The sequence below is a fragment of the Gymnogyps californianus genome, chromosome 1 (genome assembly GCF_018139145.2).
Source record: "Gymnogyps californianus isolate 813 chromosome 1, ASM1813914v2, whole genome shotgun sequence".
NCBI lineage: Eukaryota > Metazoa > Chordata > Aves > Accipitriformes > Cathartidae > Gymnogyps > Gymnogyps californianus.
This window is the reverse complement of record NC_059471.1, coordinates 205307089-205330214: the sequence shown is the minus strand read 5'-3', so window position 1 is coordinate 205330214 and position 23126 is coordinate 205307089. Positions and strand designations below refer to the sequence as shown.

General features: G+C 36.0%; 2 protein-coding genes across 2 annotated transcripts in view; one reads left to right on the top strand and one right to left on the bottom strand.

The window, feature by feature from the left end:
* CCDC146 (coiled-coil domain containing 146) overlaps positions 1-15468 on the bottom strand; it is a 68760-nt gene extending 53292 nt beyond the window's left edge. The window contains exon 1 of the mRNA XM_050907721.1: positions 15313-15468. Coding sequence (XP_050763678.1) covers positions 15313-15468 — 156 coding nt within the window. The remainder of the gene's footprint in view (positions 1-15312) is intronic.
* On the top strand, positions 609-7156 carry FGL2 (fibrinogen like 2). The gene is made up of 2 exons (XM_050907731.1): positions 609-1356; positions 4132-7156. The coding sequence occupies exons 1-2, from the start codon at positions 609-611 to the stop codon at positions 4836-4838; spliced, it is 1455 nt and encodes a 484-aa protein (XP_050763688.1). The 3' UTR covers positions 4839-7156.
* Positions 15469-23126: the final 7658 nt, after the last annotated feature.

The window sequence follows — 23126 nt, the reverse complement described above, 5'->3', positions numbered from 1 at the left end:
AGGAAGTACTCAGAATCAGATAACAGTGAATTTTAACTGTGATGTGCCATACAAATCATGAATATTCCAGATAACTATTTTAAGCAGTGCTAGGCAAAATAGGAAGAAGAAAGTGCTGCTCATCCTCCTTAGCTTGTGACTCTATCCTGAAAAATGTTTGGAACCAAAACTGTATGTGTGTTTCAACATGCTTTGGGATTTAAATAATTTTCATGAATACATCTATTCAGTTAAAAAAAGTTCTACGAAGAAGGGGCCTGAGTGCCAGTGAAGCTATTGCTGTGATAGACCTCAAACTGGGAAAGGGGCTGGTTTTCACCTTTTCCACCTGCTGTGGTAAAACTATAGTCTGGTTTTGAAAAGCAGTTTTAGAATACTCACGTTAAGAAACAGATGTTAGAAGACTATTATAACACAGAGCTAAGTGATTTTTTTCCCCCAAAAGAAAATCCATGTACAACAAGGAATGAAATTAAACTGCATAAGTGATCAGTACACATGCATTTCATCATTCTGCTTACATACACTAGTTCTGAGTCAGGAATGCTCACTGAAACATGCTACTCTTGCAAGCACTACCTACTTTGCTCTGCTATTAATCACTCGTGATGCAAGCACTCCCACCCATTTCTAAGAACACTGTAGGCAGTCTGATAACTCACAGGCTTCAAGCTGCCCTTACAAAGTTGTTCCACTTTTGCATACTTCCTCATACTGCTAGTTTCTCTGTGAAGATGAAGCTGCTCGTTTACTTAGTCTTGCTGAAGACAGCTCTCCTTGCTTTAACAAATGTCTTTGCAGTTGTTTTGGAAGATGGAGAGGATGGTAAAGAAGGAAAAGTTACTGAGACTTGTCCTATAAAGCTCAAAACTAATCGGAAATGTGATGAAGGAGAGGATTGTCCATATCAGATAAATCTGCCTCCTATGACCATCCAGTTACCCAAAGAATTCAGACTGCTTGAGAAGACTCTCAAAGAAGTACAGACCCTTAAAGAAACAGTAAACAAGCTGAAGAAATGCTGCCAAGATTGCAAGCTGCAGGCAGATGACAACCAAGAAAGAGAAAGTAGTAATGAATTCCTGCTACCTAATGCAGAAACTCCAGCAGAAAACAGCAAAATCCAAGATAACAGAGTAAAGGAACTGCAAAGCAAAGTTAACAGAATGGCAACCAGCTTAAAAAATGCAAAGAGCCAGATTCAGACACTGCAGGGTCGTTTAGAGAAGATGAGCCTCATAAATATGAACAATGTAGAACATTATGTTGACAGCAAAGTTGCTAATTTGACGTTTGTTGTGAACAGCCTTGATAACAAATGTTCTTCTAAATGCCCAGCAATGCAACCAAGACCTGGTATGTAACCTGTTAATTCTTACTGCCTGTATAAGCTTTCTGTGCTTTTGACAAATATCAGTTAAACAACCTTAAATATATTTTAACCAAACAGCTGTGTTCTTAACTTCACAAGTGAAGTATTCGCTCTTTCAGTGTTTATTTATACTCCTGTAAAACATTTCAGCTGCCACTAGAGGGTTACTGAGAGCTGCAGGTGTTCAGTTCCTCCTAGAATTGAACTTTATTATGAGATTTAAAACATGAATTTTCAAAGGACTTTTTTTTTTGCAACTCAATTAGTAAACGTGAAAAATTAACTTTATTTTACACCGTACTACCCTTCATTAAGGATATTAAACATCAGTGAACTACACGTATTTTCTCCTTGGATGAGAAGGGGTAAATTTTCTCGAGATGTGCCTTAGAAAACGGCATGGTTTTTTTTCAATGTGAAATTGCAACTATTCTGAAAAGGTCTGCAAGACATTATTAAACATCAGGTGAATCTAGTAAAATGTTTAGTCTTTAACAGATGGATAATAAAATAATTTTTCTGTCATCACAGCAAATATCTGAAAGGCTCAGCTAAAAAAGCTTATTAACAGTACTTCTCAAGTGGGTAACATGTACCATCATTTTAATAATAAACCCTTAGCATGAATCTAATATATAAGCAATATAAAACAGAAAACAGGTGTTATCACTGACAAACACTTTTTTCTTTTACTTTTTAATCGTCCTAACTAAAATCAAGAAATAGAACTAATAATTTCTTTCTAATGTTGACCGTTACTAAGGGAAGATTGAGGGGTTTTTTTAAAGTCATAAAGTTTTTATATTACATATAAGAATCTTTGAAAACAAGAAATATTCACTAAATTGTCAGTATATTCTACCACTTAGATATCATATGTATGAAGATAAGGCTCTCTAGAGATAAAGCAGAGAAAGATCAGGCTGTATTACAGTTTTTAAGCCTCTGTTGCTTAGCATTCAAGTTTAAAATAAAACTGTTCTTCTGTCTACCCATATTGAAAGTTGAAGGATCTGCAGATGGTACAGTGTATGTACAGCTGAAATTCTTGAAAGTGTGAAAAGAGCAAATGAATAATAATAGAGGTAATGCTTTTACTATATCAACAATCAGCTTAAATCAATCAGTATATATCAATTACTTCAATTCAGATGTAAAACATTAATAAAAGGAATGAGTGATATTTGGTATATTGATAATGGGCAATGAATCAAATTCAAGTACAGTACTTCATAACAGACTAAATTCATTTTAGATATTTCTCACACTTACTGAAATGTTGGGTACTGTTCATAGCATATGATCATGTAGATATTCCTTGTATTTTACAGTAACTGATGCTAAAAGTGTTTGTAGCAGCAATATATACATTATGAAAACTAGCAAGAATAACAGCTACAACTTTTTCCTATACAGGAGCTATTCCTGCATCCACTGAAAGTAATAGCAAAACTTTATTTAAATAGGAATTGAATTGGATTATAAAAGCATTGTATCTGAAATGTATATTCTCTGTTAATATCTGCTCTGAAACAGTCCACCAAAGATCTTACACAAAGTTCAGTGAAATAAATGAGACTCTATTGTGGATTTAGATTTGGCTTTTAAGCCTTTGATTCCTATACTTTGTGCTTTCATAGATGTCCAGTCTTCTGTACTCACAAACAAGAAGTCCTGAGTCTTATTACCTGCTGCAGCCTGAGAATACTCCTCCCTTTCAAGAAGTAGTTTAATTGTTTAAATTTTCTAGGAAAAATATGCAATTCAAGCCTGTAAATCAACATGCCCATAAATTCAAATCTGCAATAGGAATGAACATTATGGGTTTGACTCTTAACTCAGAACTTCTGAGAGCTCTCTGTATCACTTACTTAAGAATATGGAATTATAATACCATGCTGTTGAACACAATTTCATTACTGGATGACATTGTGGATCAAAAAGGGATTTTCACTCTGCAGAAAAAACCTGGGGGTATTTTTCTTCTGAATAAAATACATCACCCATCAGTGGGGAAAAGCTGTGTTAATGGTAGATGCTAAAACTTTTCCTTACTGTAAAGCCAGCAATACCACATACACAGGAAAGCACCATCACTTTTCTAGCTTCATCTTTCTAGGAATCACAGTATTACTACAATAGATGAGACAATTTTATTACTTTTTTTCCTGCTTCCTAAAGTACAGTCAACATTAACACATGAAACATTCCTAATGATGTTATGTTCCGTATCAAATGATGTCAACTGAACAATAGCCAAGTTAAAGTCATTCCCATATAGACAAAGCTTTTTCCCTGACTAGCTGCCAGATGAAGATTTAAATTATAGACAAGGTGTGATGGTATACATTTAAATACAAAAAGCAGCAAGTATGTAACCATGAAGCATTAGAAATATGGACTGAAGAAATCAGGCTGAATTTACAGGACGTAATGAAAGGATAAAGAGAAGAGAAAAGGAAAAAAGGGAAAGCAGACAATCAAAATGCCCCCCTATTAGGCAGTTTTGATATAAAAAGTCATTTAAATGGGTTTTTTTGGACAGCTATCTGATGCAGAGATCCTAGGTGGCATCTATTACAGAGTAAACCTGATGGAAAAAAACTGTTTCTCCCTAGAACTGAAATTGCTGTGACACTATTTCCTATGCAGAAGTCTCTCCAATCCAAGTTCTGTATGGCACATCAGTCTGGGTAAAAATTTTGTTTATTTTTAAATTGAAATTATGTTTATCCTAACACTATCTGTTTTTCCACCAGTTATACAAATAATGCAGAGAGACTGTGCTGATCATTACACAGCAGGCAGAAGGAGTAATGGAATCTACAGGATTAGCCCTGACCCCAGAAATGACAGCTTTGAAGTCTACTGTGACATGCAAACACATGGAGGCGGCTGGACAGTGCTGCAACGGCGTCAGGATGGTAGCACTAACTTTAACAGAACCTGGAATGACTACAAAAATGGCTTTGGAAACCTCAGCAGGGAGTTTTGGCTGGGGAATGACAAAATTCACCTCCTGACAAAGAGCCAGGAAATGCAGCTGAGAATTGAACTTGAAGATTTCAATGGTATCAGAGAGTACGCGAAATACGAACACTTCTATGTGGCCAACGAATATCTAAAGTACCGTCTAAGTGTTCATGGCTATAGCGGCACAGCAGGAGATGCCCTTCACTACAGCAGGCATTACAACCACGATCAAAAGTTCTTTACAACTCCGGACAAGGACAACGATAGGTATCCTTCAGGAAACTGTGGAGCATACTACAGCTCTGGCTGGTGGTTTGATGCATGCTTGTCTGCCAACCTCAATGGCAAGTACTACCACAAGAAATACAAAGGTGTTCGCAATGGCATTTTCTGGGGTACATGGCATGGTATTTCTGATGATATTCCCAGTGGATATAGGCAAGCCTTTAAATCAGTAAAAATCATGATCAGACCCAAAAGTTTTGTGCAGTAATTCTACACCTTTCTCTTAACTAGTTTGCATTGGATTGCACTCAAAATCATACTTACTCAGTATTATACTCAGAATTCAAGTATTTAGTTATGTTTGGCATAAAATAGTTCTAGACAAAACAGCATACTTCCACATAAATTTTTAGAGATGGTTTGACCCATATAATGTATTAAAAACAGCATGAATGTTTCTGAATAGTTATTGCTAAAACTTAGCACAGGTTAAGTCTTGGTATCATTATGTAAATATTCTAAACATTGCTTTTGGTGCTTTTACTGACTGTCATATACCAGATTTTATGATTTAAAACTTTTAAATGGTCTTCCACAAATTGTGTCTGAATGAACACCTACATTTTAACCTGAAAGTATCTCAGAGGTATAACTGATAACATACAAATTTGTCAACACTTAGAATGAAAATAAGTCTCTCTGAAACAGCCTGACTTTTTGTATCATCTATCCTTCACAACTTCAAAGGTATACCATGGCAATATCAATACAAATGAGGAAAAGTACTACAAATTATTGTTTTTAAAGGACTAGGAAACAGAGGGCCACATGGTTTGCCCAAAGACACAAAAAAAGCCTTGAAGAAAACTTAGAAAATTAAGATGATTCCTCAAATCTTATCCTCTTTATCAAAGATTATTCAGAGAAGTTGGTGAAAGGATTAAATAAAAGCAAGTGGAAATAATGTAGAGAGCACGTAATGACAGACAACATTTCTTGCTCATTTTGGTTCCTCTGTTCAAGCTCAAGCTCCTACTTGTCATTTGTAGGAGAAAGGAGCTGTTATGTAGCTTATTGCACATTTATATAGGCAGGTAGACAGGTAGGAAGAAGACACATCAAGAAGAATCCATGTCTTTGCATTAATGCCTCTAAATACATACAAAAAGAGTTTCCAGTGCCATTTTGCTTTTTCCTGAATCTTTTAGGTAAGCCAACTGTTACCACATGACTCTTGTAGAGACTCAAGCTCTCATTTAAGTACTTCTCACTCTAGGTACCATTAGACCTTAAAATTATAAGAAAGATTATAAATATTTTGTAAGATGCGAAAAGATTGTGTTCTCCCCATTTTCTGAATACCCCTTTTGTAGCCACAGAAACATGAACAACCCACTGGCAATTATAAACAGAAAAGACAATATGTGAAAGACTTTTTTCTTCTAAAATATAACAAATGAAACAATCAAATTTTCAAATACTTCAGGAAGTGCAAATTAGAGATACTATTACTAAAGCTTATGTTGCAGATAGTAAGCACAAATTTGACTACACATATTTATCGCCTACCCTAGAAAGGACATGTCTCTATCATTACAGTGACTAACATTCTGAGCAGAGATGCAATTTATCTTAGCAAGGGGGTATTTTGCTATATTGCTTATGCCAATCTTGAGATGCAGATAAACTATACTAAGACTGTATTTCTTTACCAGTTAAAGTGTGGTCTTTGCTGGCATAGGCTTTTTGGTTACAAAACATATGCCAAAAAGAAAAAAAAAAAAGTATACACACCTGACCTAATACTTTACAAATATGACTTTTACTGTTTTTTGAGATGATAACAAGAACTATTACGGTTACAAGTTATGCAAATGAGCAACAGTGCAATTGCTAAATTGTAAAATATTAATATATATATTTTAAGGAAGTAAATACTTTGAAGGATGTTTCAGTGTGAAGTGTAGTTTGGTTTATTATATTTCAAAGAGTAATGGCAAATTTTAATTGCAAGATGTATAATCTTTGCTTAAGAACACGTTTTGAAGCTATAGAATATTTATTTTGGGATAAAAAAGGATTGTCTAAAAAAACGCAACTTATGAAGTATTGGTTAGAAGAGCAAATATCTAATTGCATATGATTATATTTAATCATTTCGCATGAAATGCACAATTTGCTCCTATTCATTATCTGGTAACTAGCTAAGTATGACTTACAGTATCTACAAGCTTCTACTTGAAAATGTCTTTTTCCTGCTAAGTTGTTAGAAGAGAAACTGTCCTTTTTTTATCCTGTTTAAAGGAAACTTTGTAAAACACAGAAATTTTAATAGAATAAGCAAATGTGACTATCATCACCTACAAAGCCTTGTCTGATGTCTTAAAAAGAAAAAAAAAAAGAAAAAAAAAGAAAAAGGAACTGTAATGTTGTTACACAAATCTGAATATTACCTGCCTGGAACTGTTGTAGCTGAATCTCTATCAATGTGTACTAGTTTTACAAAGTGTAACTACATCTACTTGTTGCAAACATTATTTTTTTTTCCTTGGTGTAATAAAATTAAGTCATACTGTTAAAGCTGTACTACTTTCATAGATGTTTATAAGCACTATAAAAAAAATTCTCATAAATTGTTTTATTGATTTTCTGTAAAAAATGAAGCAATAAGAAAACACAGATAACTTTAGATGACCAACAAAGACGACTATGTGACGTGCCAGGAGAGTAATTGCTAGTAACGATAGTTCTTAAGAGATCTGTTTTATGACATTTCAGCTGCCAGATAACACCAAAGGCTGAAATCTCAGACATCTTTTTGAAACTGTACATATTTTGGAAGAGAAAAAAGTAATTAATTGCCCAGTCAAGAGTTTACACAACCTGTATCTTTTAACATGAAAGAGGAGAAGCAAACTCATCTGTTTTTTGTATTACACACAACCTTTCAGATCACATGCAAGTTTCATCAAAGCATGTGAGTAGATATAATACCCCAAATTAAAGCATACAATTTTTTATACAAACAAAAGCACTTGGTCTCTGCTTAAGGCTTAATAATGCAAAACATGTCTTTCAATTTACAGAAAACATCTATGTAACACTGATTATCATATGAAAACACTTGTGGGTTTGATCTTGCTAATGTTTAAATTGTGAATTTTAGTGAAGAAGATTACTAACAGTGGGTTTGCTAGCAAAATTCCTACGGGTTGTTTCCAAAAAATAAAGGCACAAACCCATCTGTTCAATGCGATCAGCCAAGCAGACTGTAATGTCTTGGCTTTCTATGCATTGCTTAAACAAAAAAAAGTTAAAAAAAAAAACCAGAGAAGAAATGACAAGAAGTTCTGAAAGCAGTGATTTTTAATTTTTTTTCTTCCTTATTTTATGCAAATATCTGTTTCCTTAATGGTGTGTTTTGGGAAACACTGCTGTCAAACTCAGAGAGTGAGTTGCAAACAACAGGTAGTTTGACAATTTGGTGGAAAATAAACTTGCATTTATGTGATTATTTTCAAAGGAAATTAAGATGGTTCTCAATCCATACCTAGGACACTGTGTTTATAACTTAGACCAAAATCAAACAAAAAAAGACCCTGCCAAATTTACTTAGCTTCTATGACTTACATGTAAAATCATACATAGAAAAATCAAAACGGGAAGGATGTGACTTTAAGTTTTCATAGAGAAAAAAAGATGACGTAAGAACTAAATACTGGCCTACCAAGAAAGAGATTAGAAATATATTTTTATAAATGTGTTCTTTTTTGCAGGAGATAAGAGAAAAATAATATGATATATATGGGCCTGAAGACATTGACATAAGTTTCAAAGAAAAATGGCTGAGCAATACCATCCACAGGCCCTGCTAAATGCAAACATTCCACTTACTAAACTGATCTCTTTCATTCACAGCTTTAATGGAACTTTTATGGAGTTATAATATTTCTGCCAGAAGTGAATTTGGCTATCACCCTTAATGGTAACCAGAAACAGAAAACAATGTTTTAAGATGATGTGTCAAATCCAGCCCTCACACAAGTCATGAGAACAGGATATGAATCAATACTATTTTTTCAGTCCTTGTTCATCAAATTTTTCTGATCTCAGTAAAAGAAGAACCCATTTGGAAAATAATCAATAACTGTTAAAAATATCCCAAATTACCTAATTATGTCCATATAATCAAGACAAACCATAAGTCTAATTAATATTACACTTCTACTGAAATAGTATGCCAACATTTAGAATTACACAGTAGAAAATAAGTATGTTTTGCACACTTATTTTTAAGCAATTACATGGAATCAATGATTTTTATGGAGAAATAAGATCCACTTTGAGAAACAGAAATTCTCATTTCTTTCTTCAGACAAAGTGCAAAAGCCCCCCTACTTACCTCTGCAGCTCAACCTCTATATGCTAAACCCAAAGAGAAGGATTATTTCTCATGCAAATCTTTAAGGCTGTGTTCATTAAGGAGTAATTGGACACAGGTTTTTTGAATAAGTAAAACAGAAATCACCTTTTTAACATTTAAAGTAACCTAATCCATATAACAGATGATTCTCCACCACTGGACATTTTTATCAAATGTATGTTTGGCTAACATTGCTCTGGCTTCCTCACCACACGGTTGTGCTGACATAAACATCATAAGCCAAGGCCATGTAGACTCACAATTTTAGTACAAGGTCACCCTGTTTTGGAATATCAGATCTCAAATACATATTTTGGGTGAGAAAAGGGGAAGAGGGAGACAGCTTTGGAACATAAGACAGCAATATGCTTGTCTTTTTACGTCTCATGAGTCTCAGAAATTGTTGAGAAAAGGCCAAAACGCAAGAAGATGCTGCAGTTGAAGGTTATTCCTTCTCCTAGTCTTGGAGCTTTAGGGAGCTGTGTTTCCTCTGTGTGGCATGAAATCTACACTTGACTTTATAACAGCATAGAAGAAACAACACACCATAAATGCTTTCAAACGTGCTTTTCAGAAATGAACAGAAATACCACCTGCTTTGTGATAACATGAACACATGCAACAGCTTCCTGGCCTTGTTTCCTCACAATGTCACCTGTAAGCGGTAAAAAGAATCTCTCAATAGGAAGAGTATATTACGCTGGCTCTGTTCCCACTCCTGCTGTTTAAAGGCATCTGTAAATTCACCCCACTCCTCTACAGCTTTTTATAGGAGTTGCCACCAATTGGAACAATCAACTTACCTATCGCAACAACCGATCGGTTTAATGTTCATTATGCAAACTATTGCTTGCTTGCTGAAAGCTGTTGCAAAAAACCCCAGACGCTAGCTTACAGACACATTGTCATCACCAGCTGACTCCCCAAGTGACCATATCAACAAAGTTAAAAAAGGTTTATTTAATTAGCAGTCAGATTCCTATGGGTGGAGGTGAAGGCAACATCTGTCTTTGCTGTCTGTGCCAACACATTTATAGAGCTTTTTTGTTGTGCCAGGAGCCTTTGAAGCATGTAATGTGGAGTGTGCCAGGATCAGCTTAAGTTTGAAAATGTTGTTGGCATTCAACAGCTGTGTTAAGATTTTTACATCTTTGATAGAGCACATACATGTTTGGAGAGTACTGAAACAAATTATCCACTGCTATGGTTACCATGCAAAAATATACTGATGATCATACTTTATAAGAGTAGAAAGCACGCTACAGTATGTGTAGGTGAACAGAAATTAAACTGGTGCTCATATAAAAAAAACAAAGTTTCTATCTTAGTCTACCAAGCTAGCTTTTCTAGGAAATTTTTCATTTAAAGATGTATCAACATTTTTTTTTTAAAAGGAAAGTTGTTTACACCTACCATTTAACCTAAGTTAGGAGAGAATTAAAAGACAGCTTGTTAGCAAAAGAAATTGGAAAAGGCTATATCATCTGGAGTGGCATTGTTAGATGTCAGAATGCCATTGAAGAAATATATGAAATACTGATTCTTAGTATTTATATCTGACAGCTGTAGCCAACCTTCATGTGACTCTCTCTTCTTTCCTGCAGCACAGATGAGAAAAAAGAGAAAAATGAAAAGTACCTTTCCCCCCTTAAACCACATTCAAACACTGAACGTCTGCATCATTCCATGACTTTAAAGCTCTTCCAGCTAGCAGATCCACCTGAACCAGCGTCAGATCAGCAAAAGCAAAATTTGCTTGAGAAGTCTGTGTCACTATACTGTTCATTTTTTGGTAAACATGGAGATTTTGCTCTGTGTTTCCAGGATTTTGGCTAACATCTTTATTAGCAGTTCAACCACTTTTGGCAGTCAGGGGTAAGAAGTTCATTAATCTCAGAAAGACCAAGTTTCAAAATAGTCATAAAAAATATTAATGAAAGGTTCTTTCTGCTTCCTGATGGATGGTGGCAATAGGATACTTGGACACCAGAAAAAAAGAAATATAGCATGATAGTGACAATTTCCATCAAAAAAAGCAGTGCAAATGAAAGATTTGGTGCTGGTATCAGATAGGAGGCACAGTCCATTTTATCTTTATAGGATACAGAGTGCAACAGTCTGCATTAGACCAAATCAGAGAAATCTCCCAAAGGAGCTTATTCTTCTGCAGGTTTAGATTTAGCACATAAATGGACAACGTTCATTAGCAGAAAGGGATTATTGTGGTACCTTCCAAACAAGGTACCCACTCACTGAATCTGGTAAATAGTAAAGCACTTTTCATTCACAAATACACTATTTTACCGAACGAATAGCTCCCTCACAGCGTCCACTACAAAGACATGCAAGATAAATGTTGCGGAATCCTTTTTCTGGTATTGTTTTACAAATAGATGTATACATTTGAGTGAACTAACAACTATCTTTCTAACCCAAGAACATACCAACAAAAGGAAGAGAAAGAAAAAGCACAGCATAGAAAAGCTCAGAGACATCACTCTTGAGTAAAGCCTAACAAGAACTGCTAATATAATACTAACTGAAAAAGACCTCAAACTGGGAGAAGCTACTCTCCCACCATTTGATTTCTCCTTTTTTTTTTTCCCCGGAAAAAAAAGAGCTTGTACCTAATTTATAAATAAACAGAATTAACTAAACAGAATTAAAAGATACGAGGCTCCATGACTGATTTCTCCTTCTAACTAAAAGAACCTGAAGAATACTGTTTTTTGGATAGTCTCTTGAAACAAAAAGGTGAACCAGTAGATTTTGTGAGCAATTCATCAACTTTATTAAATCTTTGAAATTTTGCAAAGATAAAGTGGATGGAAAACTGTTCCTGGAGCGTAGCTGTCAATGATTCACTGTCAAATTGAAAGATGTGTAGAGTAGGGGTCTTCTTTGTTTCCCAGGGGTCTCTGGGGTTAATTGTGATTCGGGTAACAAAACAAAAATTAAGCAACAGAAAAGGATTTGAAGACTATAATAGATTACATACTAAATATCAACAGCATTATTATGACAACTGATGTTTTATTTATTTATGTTCCCATTAAAATGGGAAAGCCTGGATGAGGTGGAGGAAAGGAAAGAACAACTTGAGTGTCCAGAGGGAAAAAATGCTACTATACAGTGCAGGGAAGGGCAAAAATTACGGGAACAAAAATTATGAGACTGGGCAGGAGGCAATTTGTTAATCATTCTGCCTAATCTTGTCATTTTTAGCATTTAATCCAGTTTCATGTCATGTTCTGTTGCTTTTTCTAGTCAAATGGCAATTTCAGTGTGTCCTGTGCTGCTTTAGCAGTAATAGTAGTGTTGTAACAAGGATGATATAAGGATAAAGGGAGAGGTAAAATGTATTATATTACCATCTGTTGCAAAAAAATCATAAATTTGCCTGCAAAGGATGAGTATAAATTCAGACCATTTTGCTGAAGCTAGCTACTAGTAAAATATTCATTTTATAAAATTAATAGCTTTTGAAATTTAGAAAATGTACATGACATAAAATTAAATATATTTTTTGCTGCCTTTTAAGAATCAAATTACATATACATAGTCTATAATGGACTAAATTCAAAATGAAAACAGCATAATTTATTGCATCTTAATGTAGCATTTATCCAAGTAATACATTTATTTCATCACACAGGTACCAGACTATGTAGTTTTCCATGAAAGTTATTAACATGATGTAGATGATTGATTTATTTCTAACGGTGTACACTAGAAGAAAACAGGATATGAGGAAAGATTCACAAGTCAAGAAATTCAATTAGAAGTGTTAAAGAGAAGTGTTAGAGTGTGTCTTTATTTCAAGGACATAACAACAAAGGCTAAAAGAAGTGGAAAGTTCATTTTGTGAATATATGACAGTCCCCTAACCAACAGCAGTGGAAGTACTGAGTTAGGCTGATATCAACTTGGTAATAAATAAAAGCACTTGGTGAAAAGAAGCAAGTCATGATGGACTGAGTGGCTTTTGTTCAAACCTCTGCCCAGTTTTTAATATTTTTACTTAACCCACAAGGCTAAACAATGTTATTATGTGTTATTAAAAATGAAGGGGAGAGAAAGAGTGCATGTTTGACTTCTTGCTATTTATATCTTTGACTATCTGCTGTTTACATGAGAGAAAGAAGACTGGCTTGACTGGAAGGTTTACTGCTAGAAGGGATATATCTGTTCTCAAATAAATCTTATAATATCAAAAGGTGTCCCTTCTGATAAGTATTTGCTGCTACGCAGGCATAAATGACTAGCCAGTAAACCAAAGATAATATGATACAATTCTGCTTCTGTGGAAAAATTCTGAAAGCTATTCCAAGAAGCTGAAGCCAGTGTCAATGCAACAACCTCTATGGTGACCAAAGTCATATATTTATCTCTGAATTATGTATAAAGTTCAACAAAGGAAAACAAACACGTCAGTGGAAGAGAAGAAATGTGAATAAGTGATGAAAAGCCAAATTGAGCCATAAAGCACAAGTACGAATTGTTAAAAATTGTAGTAAGAATAAATGAGTCATAGTTCCCTTTTAAAAATTGACAAAATGACCGAAAGACCTCATTTATGAAATCTTACGCAAATTGCTTACTTCGATTTTCCACTGCACCTTTTTTCCCTGAGTTGGGAACAACTTCTAATACTAAGGTTAGCCTATATTTCCCATTAATGGTTTACAATGTTATCAGAGTTAAACAAGTTGGCCTTAAATTTGACATGCAGAATACCTTCTTTGGGAAGATTTTTTGGAGGGAAAAAAATCAGCCAAATGATCTGATCATTTTCTAGAATAAGTCTAGAAAAATAAGTTTTAACCATGATTACAAATAAGGAAAAAAAAGCAGAAATGTAGAATATATTTTAGAATGTTATATCATTTAGTTTTATTTTATTTGGGGAAGGGTGGGGGATAAAGATATCTTGTACTAGGCATATGCTTCTTGTTGAAATATCAAAAATTCTACAACTGAAAATCTATAGAAAAAGTATGGGAGTAGCTGGAAAATAAAGTACTCCCCAAAGTGCAGTTCCCATACTTTCAGTGGACAGGAGGATTTCTGTAAGGTGAGAGGTCAGCTCTCTTTGAGAGTTGAGCTGTCCTGGACTTTTGCAGCTGCCTTGGACTAAAAAGAAAGGGGTTTTGTGCTACAACAATGCTGGAAGCTGTGGGCTCACCATATACTGGCACTGGACTGGAAGTGAAAATCTCTCTGCCTCCTGTATACTTCACTTGAATGCACAAGAGATTGACTGTGCAGCTTCATGCTATGTTCAGTATGATCTAATAGCAGGATAGGAAAGAGGCAGTCCTATTTTCCTCTTCACTACAAATTCTCGCCCCTTGCTTTCTACTGACCTTAGGTCCAAGGCAGAGAGAGAGAGCTGGGCTAGCAAACTGATCTGCCAGATCCAAGCTGGAAGGAGCCCAAGGTAAAGCAACTTAAAGTAGGAACTTTAAGAAAAACGTGAAGTATGAACAAAGCCTGCTTAGGATATAAGAGAGATGTACATTTTTATTATAAAGAGGGCAGAAATTCATTGCTCTCCATTGTCACTGTGGGAAAGGCAAGAAGAAAGCTGCATTATTCACTCCAAAGGAAATTTAAACTGGGATTTAGGAAAAACTTCTTTTTTAAAACTCTAGCAATGATGAAATGCTGGAAAAGGATACCCAAAGAGCTATCTCCATCAATCAAAGTTTCAAAGAACAAATTAGACAAATATCTGTAGAGAATCTACTTCAATGTAAATTTTGGATTAGATGATCTATTAACATCTCTTCTGGCATTACATTTTTAAGAATTCCATTTGATATGTATTCGATATCTTAAATCCTAAAATATTTCTAGTATTCTAGAAGTTTCCTTAACACAGAAAATTCTGCAAAAGAAACTGAGTTCCAAAAGGTTTCCTCTATTATCATCAGTTATTAGTGCCTCAGGAGCCACTTACCTTGGATTTTTCCTGCAGCTATTGAGCCTTTCTAAAAATCATGATGCAATTACCTCTATAGCTAGAATACTACAAAAACAAGATCTCTCTATTCTCATTCTCCTTAAGGTTATGATCACTGAAAAAACCAACATGGTTATCTATTAAGCACACCATCCCCAGCAAGAATATGCCCCATGTATGTTTCTGCTTCACAAAATGTTCTTACCACTTAGAAAAAAAATCAGAGAAGAAATAGGGAAGCTACAGATAGCCTATGGTAACAACCTTCAATTACTAACAACAAAATATACATTTCAGATCAATTGATTTGGACACAATATGCACTGTTATAGAGAAAGCTGGGGTACATGGTACCTCATCTAAACACTGAAATGCAGGACTTGCTGTTACATCAGTGGATCCCTCATCTCGGCTATAAACTGTTGGAGCTAGAGCATAGATAGGTTGCTCCTTCTCGATTTCCAATTCTGTGTCACTGGAACTGGAACTTTCTTCACCAGCCTGACTCATTGTTTGAAGTTCTAGAAAGTAACAAAAATACCAAAATACAGTTAATTAGATCCAGGGATATATATGACTGTGCAAGATAAACGTGTAGTGTAAAGAACACAACATCGACATGTGAGACCCACGTTCAAACAACAGAAGTCACAATGTGAGCAAACTAGGTGGGTCTACAGTTACAACTTCATGAAAGACTTGTAAGAGGCTGCACTGTCTCTCTATCATTGTTTGAGTATTTTTTAAATCCTCTAATAGTTGGCTATGTTACCATCACATAAACGTTAGACAACATGCAAAACAATACCTCTTAAAGAACAGGCATTGAATAATAGGTTTAGGCTGGAAAAGGCCTCTGGGGTCATCTTGTCCAATGTCCTGCTTAAAGCAGGGCTAACTTCAAAACTAAATTGACTTGCTTAGGGCTTTGACCAGCTTAGTATTGAAAATCTGTTAAACTGGGGAGTCCAGCTGTTGCCTTCAGGAAATCCCCAAGTGGATGGGACTCCTATAGATATGACTGCTATGAACTTTTCTCTGTCATTTCCATAAGACTAATCCAAGAATGTTTTTCCCCTTCTCTCCATCCAACATAAGCCCACCCTTTACGGTGTCCCTTGACCTTGCAGGGAGTAATTACATAGAAAAGGAACCCCTTCACAGGACATAGAGATCTTGAGGACAAGAACTGGTCTAACTTGTGTGAGTAGTATCATTATTCATGTCTGTAAGTCATTGCATGGCCATACGTAAAAAAACCCAAACCAAACCCAACAAATAAACCCCAAAACCATACAAAATGAGAAAACATGATATGAAATCTAAGAATAGGAGCTAGAAAAATACTAGAAAAAATAATTATTCTGAGATCTCCTCATGTCAGAGTTCCTATATAGTACTAACATTTTAGTTGCGTACCAGGTTACATTTTTAGTATCTGTGAGCTCTGCTAAAATAATATGACCCTGAAAAATATCCAAGTGAACTAATTCAAGAGTACTAATAAAACTCACAGGATTCAAGCTGTATTTGATCCCTAGTACAGTGTGGGAATCTCTTTTTTCGTCCCCAAAAGAAGGAGCTTTAAAAGAGGCTAAAATCCAAATTTTATAATGGTAGCTTGGTATAAGCTTTATCCTGAAGAAAGCTCTTTTTCAAATTAGGTAACACAGTTTTTTAATAAATACACAGAGAGAGAAATAAAAAAAAGTTGGAACAAGTAGGGTGGCTGGAAAAGATAACTTCCCTACAATTATATTTCAGAAAATCCCACTTTCATAGCTCTCATTTAGGAATAGAAATCTCTAAGATTCTTGCAATAGGAACAGCTAGCTCAAGGACATTTAATTACTTCTGAGCAAGATGAGACCTAATGTCATCAAGTTACTATAACTTCATGTAACTTCACTTGGTGTTTACTATCTCAGTCCAGCACTTGAGAATTATGTTCCCAGGCATCAATCATCAGAACTGTCTGAGGTGTGTGAAAATGCCGAGATGGAAGAGGGAAATGGGAGGTGGAACACAAAGGGATACAATGCTCCTGGTACCCTGATAAGACAGCAAAGTCTGTCAGGTCGGTACTTGTCATTATATCAAATGCCAATTAATAGCTGCCAAAAACATCTTCTGGCATAACAGTATCTTAAGAGAGTTTTGTATATTCAAAGAGTTTTAAAATATTGACCTTTTGCATGAAGGCAGCATGAAACAAGACACAAACATTTCAGGAGAAAGATGTAAGAAATATGGGATGACTAAAAAGAGGCAATCACCATCTTACAGAGGGAAGAGAGGGGAAGAAGAACTTGTGAGGCACACAGAAATCTTGCCATAACATAGTGAGATAGGGAAGCCATAGAGTATTTGCAGAGCAAGGCACAGCAGAAAGTGGAGATGGAGCATACATGGAGGCATTAAAGAATTTCTTCACAAGTTCACTGAAGTTGGCTGTAGATGAAATGAATGGACAAATCAGTATCACAGTATTTTAGTTCACAGTTTTGGGAGAGAGATTGCCAACTTCTGCAAGTGTTCACTGACACCAGCAGGTCTTTCTAGATTAACTGTAATGCAGAATAACTATTATGCAGACAACATTGTATTCTGCTGTAGGACAAAATAATTATAAAACCCCTATCAGCTGCCAAAGATGCAGAACCCACCTCAAATTAGTCAGTCTTGACATCATTCAGCCTTTCACATAACATATGGGAGATCCTTCTCTTTTAAAAGAGAGCTTTCTATTATAAATCAAGGACAATCAAAATTAAAACTGTAATAAAACCGAGAAGAAATTTTGAGAATATTTCAATAGTATATACCAGATTTCTCCAATGAAACAACCAGAACACTTTTGACAGTTAAGAAAAATATAATTTATTTTTATAATTGTGGTGGGAAAATGGATATAAAAATGTTGTGTTGTGTGTACTCACCTTTTGAAAAGTCACTTGTCTATAAAGGTAGTGAAATTTAAAATGGCAAGTTTATGACTTTCTTCAGTGCTGTTTGGAATTCCTTCAGGAACATTTTGACTTTTAGAGATATTTCAGCAGCTGTATTTGCTTATGGAAAAAAAAGCAATTTCATGATCCCTCCTGGAGGAGTCAAAACATTGTGAAACAACTGTAAACATCATAGAGGCCAAGAAATAAACTCTGAAATACTGTACATAAACATATATATACATTTATAAATAGAGAGCAATTTTTCATCTATAAAGAACTGCTGAATATTTTAGCATATGCATTTCATGTTTATGGCTGCAGCTGCTGCTTTATTTGTTCCTCTAAACATACTGGAAGAATTTAGACAGAGGGAAAAGCACAGTGGCAGAAACTCTAAGCAGAACAATGCCAAAACCTGAGAGCTTTATGGGTGTAGGCATTTTTGTTGATACTTCTATGTGAAACATACAGTTGACGCCAGTCAAAAAATACACTTCCTCGCAGTACGGTAGTACAAAAGAGTCCTCGCCAAGACTCCAATTTGCCGGGCAGGGAGAGAACAAAAACAATCTTCTGAATCTGAAAAGTTTGTAAGAAACAACTATAGACAGCTGAGACAGAAGAAAACAATCAGACAGCCTTAGCTAGTGTGATAAGCACTAGTCTTCACTTCTTTTTAAGAGGGAACGGGACAGACTGTAACAAAAGATATATACGATTATGGGACATTAAAATAAGTTTAGCATTCTTCAATTACCTACTATATAATTAAATTTAAAATTCAGCTTATACAAAATTGGATATAAAAAGTTCCAAAAGCAAAGTGGAAAATTAGTATTTTTGCAGTATCTGATAAATAAACACTCTAATTCAAATAGAAAAGAAAGTTGGCATGATTTCTAAATTTACAGAGTAGTTCAACAAATATGGATGTTTTCAAACTGTAGAACTGCAAACAATCTCACAGCCCTAATCCAACACACAGAATTGCAGAGAAAGGGAACTACAAGTCTGTTTTGGAACCTGGGTCAAATCAGACTGAGAACTGTCTTGTGAAACACCTTCAGGACAGGAATAATAATAAAAGTCTGAACTCAGATTCCCAAGACTAATGACAGCATCTTTACTTCAGTATCTCTCTAGCAAACAGCAGTGTTCATACACAAGTCAGTGCAGAATCCAGATAGGTGACACTTAGCTGCATTGACTCTTTCCAGAGTGACAGATGCAAAAAGCAGTAAAATTTCATTCTGAACATGAAGAGATGCAGCTCCATGTACGAAGATGCATCAACTAGACTAATTAAGAAGACACAAAATTTATAAAAATCTCTGTTGAGGGAACTACATTTCAAGTGATCAACTTAATTAACATATACTGATGAACCCCTTTAAACTTTATCTTAATCCCTTACATTTATAAAATTGGAATCATAGAATCATTTAGGTTGGAAAAGACCTTTAAGATCATTGAGTCCAACCATTAATGTAGCACTGCCAAGTCCACCACTAAACCATGTTCCTAAGTGCCACATCTACACACCTCCAGGGATGGTGACTCAACCACTGCCCTGGGCAGCCTGTTCCAATGCTTGACAACCCTTTCAGTGAAGAGATTTTTCCTAATATCCAATCTAAACCTCCCCTGGCGCAACTTGAGGCCATTTACTCTCATTCTATCACCTGTTACTTGGGCAAAGAGACCAACACCCACCTCGCTACAACCTCCTTTCAGGTAGCTGTAGAAAGCGATAAGGTCTCCCGAGCCTCCTTTTCTCCAGATTAAACAACCCCAGTTCCCTCAGCCACTCCTCAACAGGACCTGTTCTCTAGACCCTTCACCAGCTTTGTTGCTCTTCTTTGGACACGCTCCAGCACCTCAATGTCTTTCTTGTAGTGAGGGGCCCAAAACTGAACACAGTATTTGAGGTGCGGCCTCACCAGTGCTGAGTACAGGGGGACGATCACTTCCCTAGTCCTGCTGGCCACACTATTTCTGATACAAGCCAGGATGCTGTTGGCCTTCTTGGCCACCTGGGCACACTGCCGGCTCATATTCAGCCGGCTGTTGACCAACACCCCCAGGTCCTTTTTCGCCAGGCAGCTTTCCAGCCACTCTTCCCCAAGCCTGTAGCGTTGCATGGGGTTGTTGTGACCCAAGTGCAGGACCCAGCACTCAGCCTTGTTGAACCTCATACAATTGGCCTCGGCCCATTGATCCAGCCTGTCCAGATCCCTCTGTAGAGCCTGCCTACCCTCAAGCAGATCAACACTCCCACCCAACTTGGTGTCGTCTGCAAACTTACTGAGGGTGCACTTGATCCCCTTGTCCAGATCATTGATAAAGATACTAAACAGAACTGGCGCCAATACTGAGCCAATAATTAGAAAAAGATTCAGGTTCAGAACAGCGTCAGTAAGATTTTGATACCAGTCACACAGTCTTACCCTTCAAGCCCAACTTGAACGTGCTTTTTTAATTTTAAGCACAAAGGGGGAAAAAAATCATTAAGCACATTATTTTTCTCTGCCATTGTTACAGAATTAAAGGTATGAATTCATTGTTAGAATAATATTAAATTTTTTACACTGGTATTGCTGGAGGCAAAAACTATTGTATGTTGAAGAGTATGTGTTAAAATAATGTCTTTTCAATTATTTTATTAAAACTTTTGTATGAATGTACATTCAAAGTAATTTATAATTTCAGTCTGATAACATCAGGCCAGACTGGGAAATCTGTGAAGTCAATTAAAACAATGAGCAGTTATTTGTGTAAGTAGTCTGACTAACTCCAGTGGAAATATTTATGGAAGTAACTAATTACTAGTATTACATGCAGGTTCACAACTGGATTTATAGATGGTACATTATACATTGACATGTGTGCTACTTTCCTTCCTGATGGAAATTATCAATTTCTTAATATATTCCCTCCCTCATTCTTTTCTGCCACACAAATCTGATCTGTTTCAGTTAAAGCTGTGTTAAATTGGTGTAGACTAACACGTAAATGCTCCAACTCACAAGAGATTTTTTTGTTTAATACGACACAAGTCTAAGGTTTAGCCAAGTTTAAACAAATAGGTGTAAATTCACATTAAGTTGAGCTGAGGCCATAGACATAGATCTCCTTCCACAGCCAGCTGCATCCATGGATGTTATGTATTATTTCCTTCTCTTGCAGGAGAAGATACCTTCCTCCTCAACACTGATCTGCAAGAGGAACAGCTTTATGACTACTTTCTCAGGCAAAATCAGCTAAGGAAGTCTGAATAATTTCAATCAATATTATGAGCTCAACTGGCTAATTTTTCTGGAAGTTGCTAAGGAGCACTTTCCCATCTGCCTGCAGGCAGCGAGGATGGCAGGAGACAGGGGCAGTACCTAGAGCAGGGAGGCAATGAACAGAACCTCAGCTGAACAGTGGGACATAGAATCATAGAATCATTTAGGTTGGAAAAGACCTTTAAGATCGAGTCCAACTGTAAACCTAACACTGCCAAGTCCACCACTAAACCATGTTCCTAAGTCCCACATCTACATGTCTTTTAAATACCTCCAGGGATGGTGACTCAACCACTTCCCTGGGCAGCCTGTTCCAATGCTTGACAACTATTTCAGTGAAGAAATTTCTCCTAGTATCCAGTCTAAACCTCAGGATATTTATCTACATCTTCATGTTACCTCCTTTTGCACACAAATCTTGAAAAATAAAAATTACTCTGAAAACAAGACAACTGACTTAGCATTTCATGCTGAATTAGTTAAAAAATTACGTAATGTAGTTGGAACATCAGAATGGCGATATCTAGCCAGACCAAAAGCTGATCTAGCTCTGCATACTTCCAGCCAACACTGGATGCCTGGAGAGGGACAGAAGAATCTACCAGTCACAGCGTGGTGATGCTTCCCTGAACGCATCCCCTCTCCCCTTGAACTCATGCAAAACTTTCAGTATCTGCAAAATCCAGGGGAATGGAGATTTTCATCTTACTGCTGCACAACATGAGTAACCAGTGCTTTCTGTTTGTTTTGAATCTGGCTCCTGGATGCCATCTAGTTCTTTTACTAGATGAGTCACTGAATAATCACAACATTTCTATGCCACTAAGTTTTTTCTAACGTTGTATCTTCATTTGATAATCCTTTTTCTAGGCTGAAGAAGCCAATCTACCTGCTGTCACTGGCATGAAAGCCCTTCTCTGCCTTCCTCTGTCCTTGTCATCCTTCTCCAAAACTTTTCCAGTTCTACCATATCCTCTTCAAGGAGAAGGGAAGAGATGAGAGCTACAAATAATACTAATAACATCGGAGTACCATGGATTTATTCAATCGCACAGTGATCTTCTTTTCATCCCCTAAAATTTTATTTCCTAATGCTTCTTTCCTAAAGTTAAAACTTACAGTCTTGTAAGCAGCTGACCTTCTATTTTAACTGGGCAGAACGTGTGCTTCAGCATGAAGGGATGTCTTTAAATGACAAAGCTATGCCAACATTAAATGATCATTCAAATTAAAATTAAATCATGTACAATAGGGCATTATAATATGCATGTAATTCAGAATGGATTGTTTGATTAGACTGTACAACCTCACAGACAATTACTTTGGGGAAATGAGAGCACACCACATACCTAAACTGCTTAACAATTTCTGGTTTAAGTTCCATTGTTTCCCCTTGTTTTCAAGTCTCTGCTATTTGGGATGGAATCACCCTGAGCCACACACAGACTTTATCTGCTGGAGTTCTAATTAGATATGTCTAAGACAAGGAGAATTTGAATAGTAAGATTTGCCACTTCCCTTTTCATGTGGTTTCCATGAGGAACTTAATTTCCTCAGAAAATTTCTGGTAGCATGACAAACAAAAAATCCCTGAAATCAAAACCATTGTGTGCTTTGGAGACTGCCTCTCTCTGCGGTCCCTGAGAAGAAATGGTTACCATCACTACATACACACTAAAATACTGAGGGGAAAACAAACAAAACATACTTTGCCTACCCACTGAAACCTAGACACGCCTGGAGAACTATGAAGGCTCGAGGAAGCAGTTCAGAAATACATCACTGAAAAAATACAAATTACAAAATACAAATAAAGGAACTAAAATAGTGTAATACAAATATTTCATAATAGAAACACATAAGAATTTTTAATAAACTTGGAAAAAATATCCTGACTACAAAATTCTTAAGCCTTACGATACGAAGGAAC

Bases quoted from the DNA above. Each gene is read 5' to 3' on its own strand.
- FGL2 (XM_050907731.1), top strand. From the start codon at position 609: ATGCAAGCACTCCCACCCATTTCTAAGAACACTGTAGGCAGTCTGATA. The intron at 1,357-4,131 runs GTATGTAACCTG...TTTTTCCACCAG, and splicing joins AGCAATGCAACCAAGACCTG to TTATACAAATAATGCAGAGA.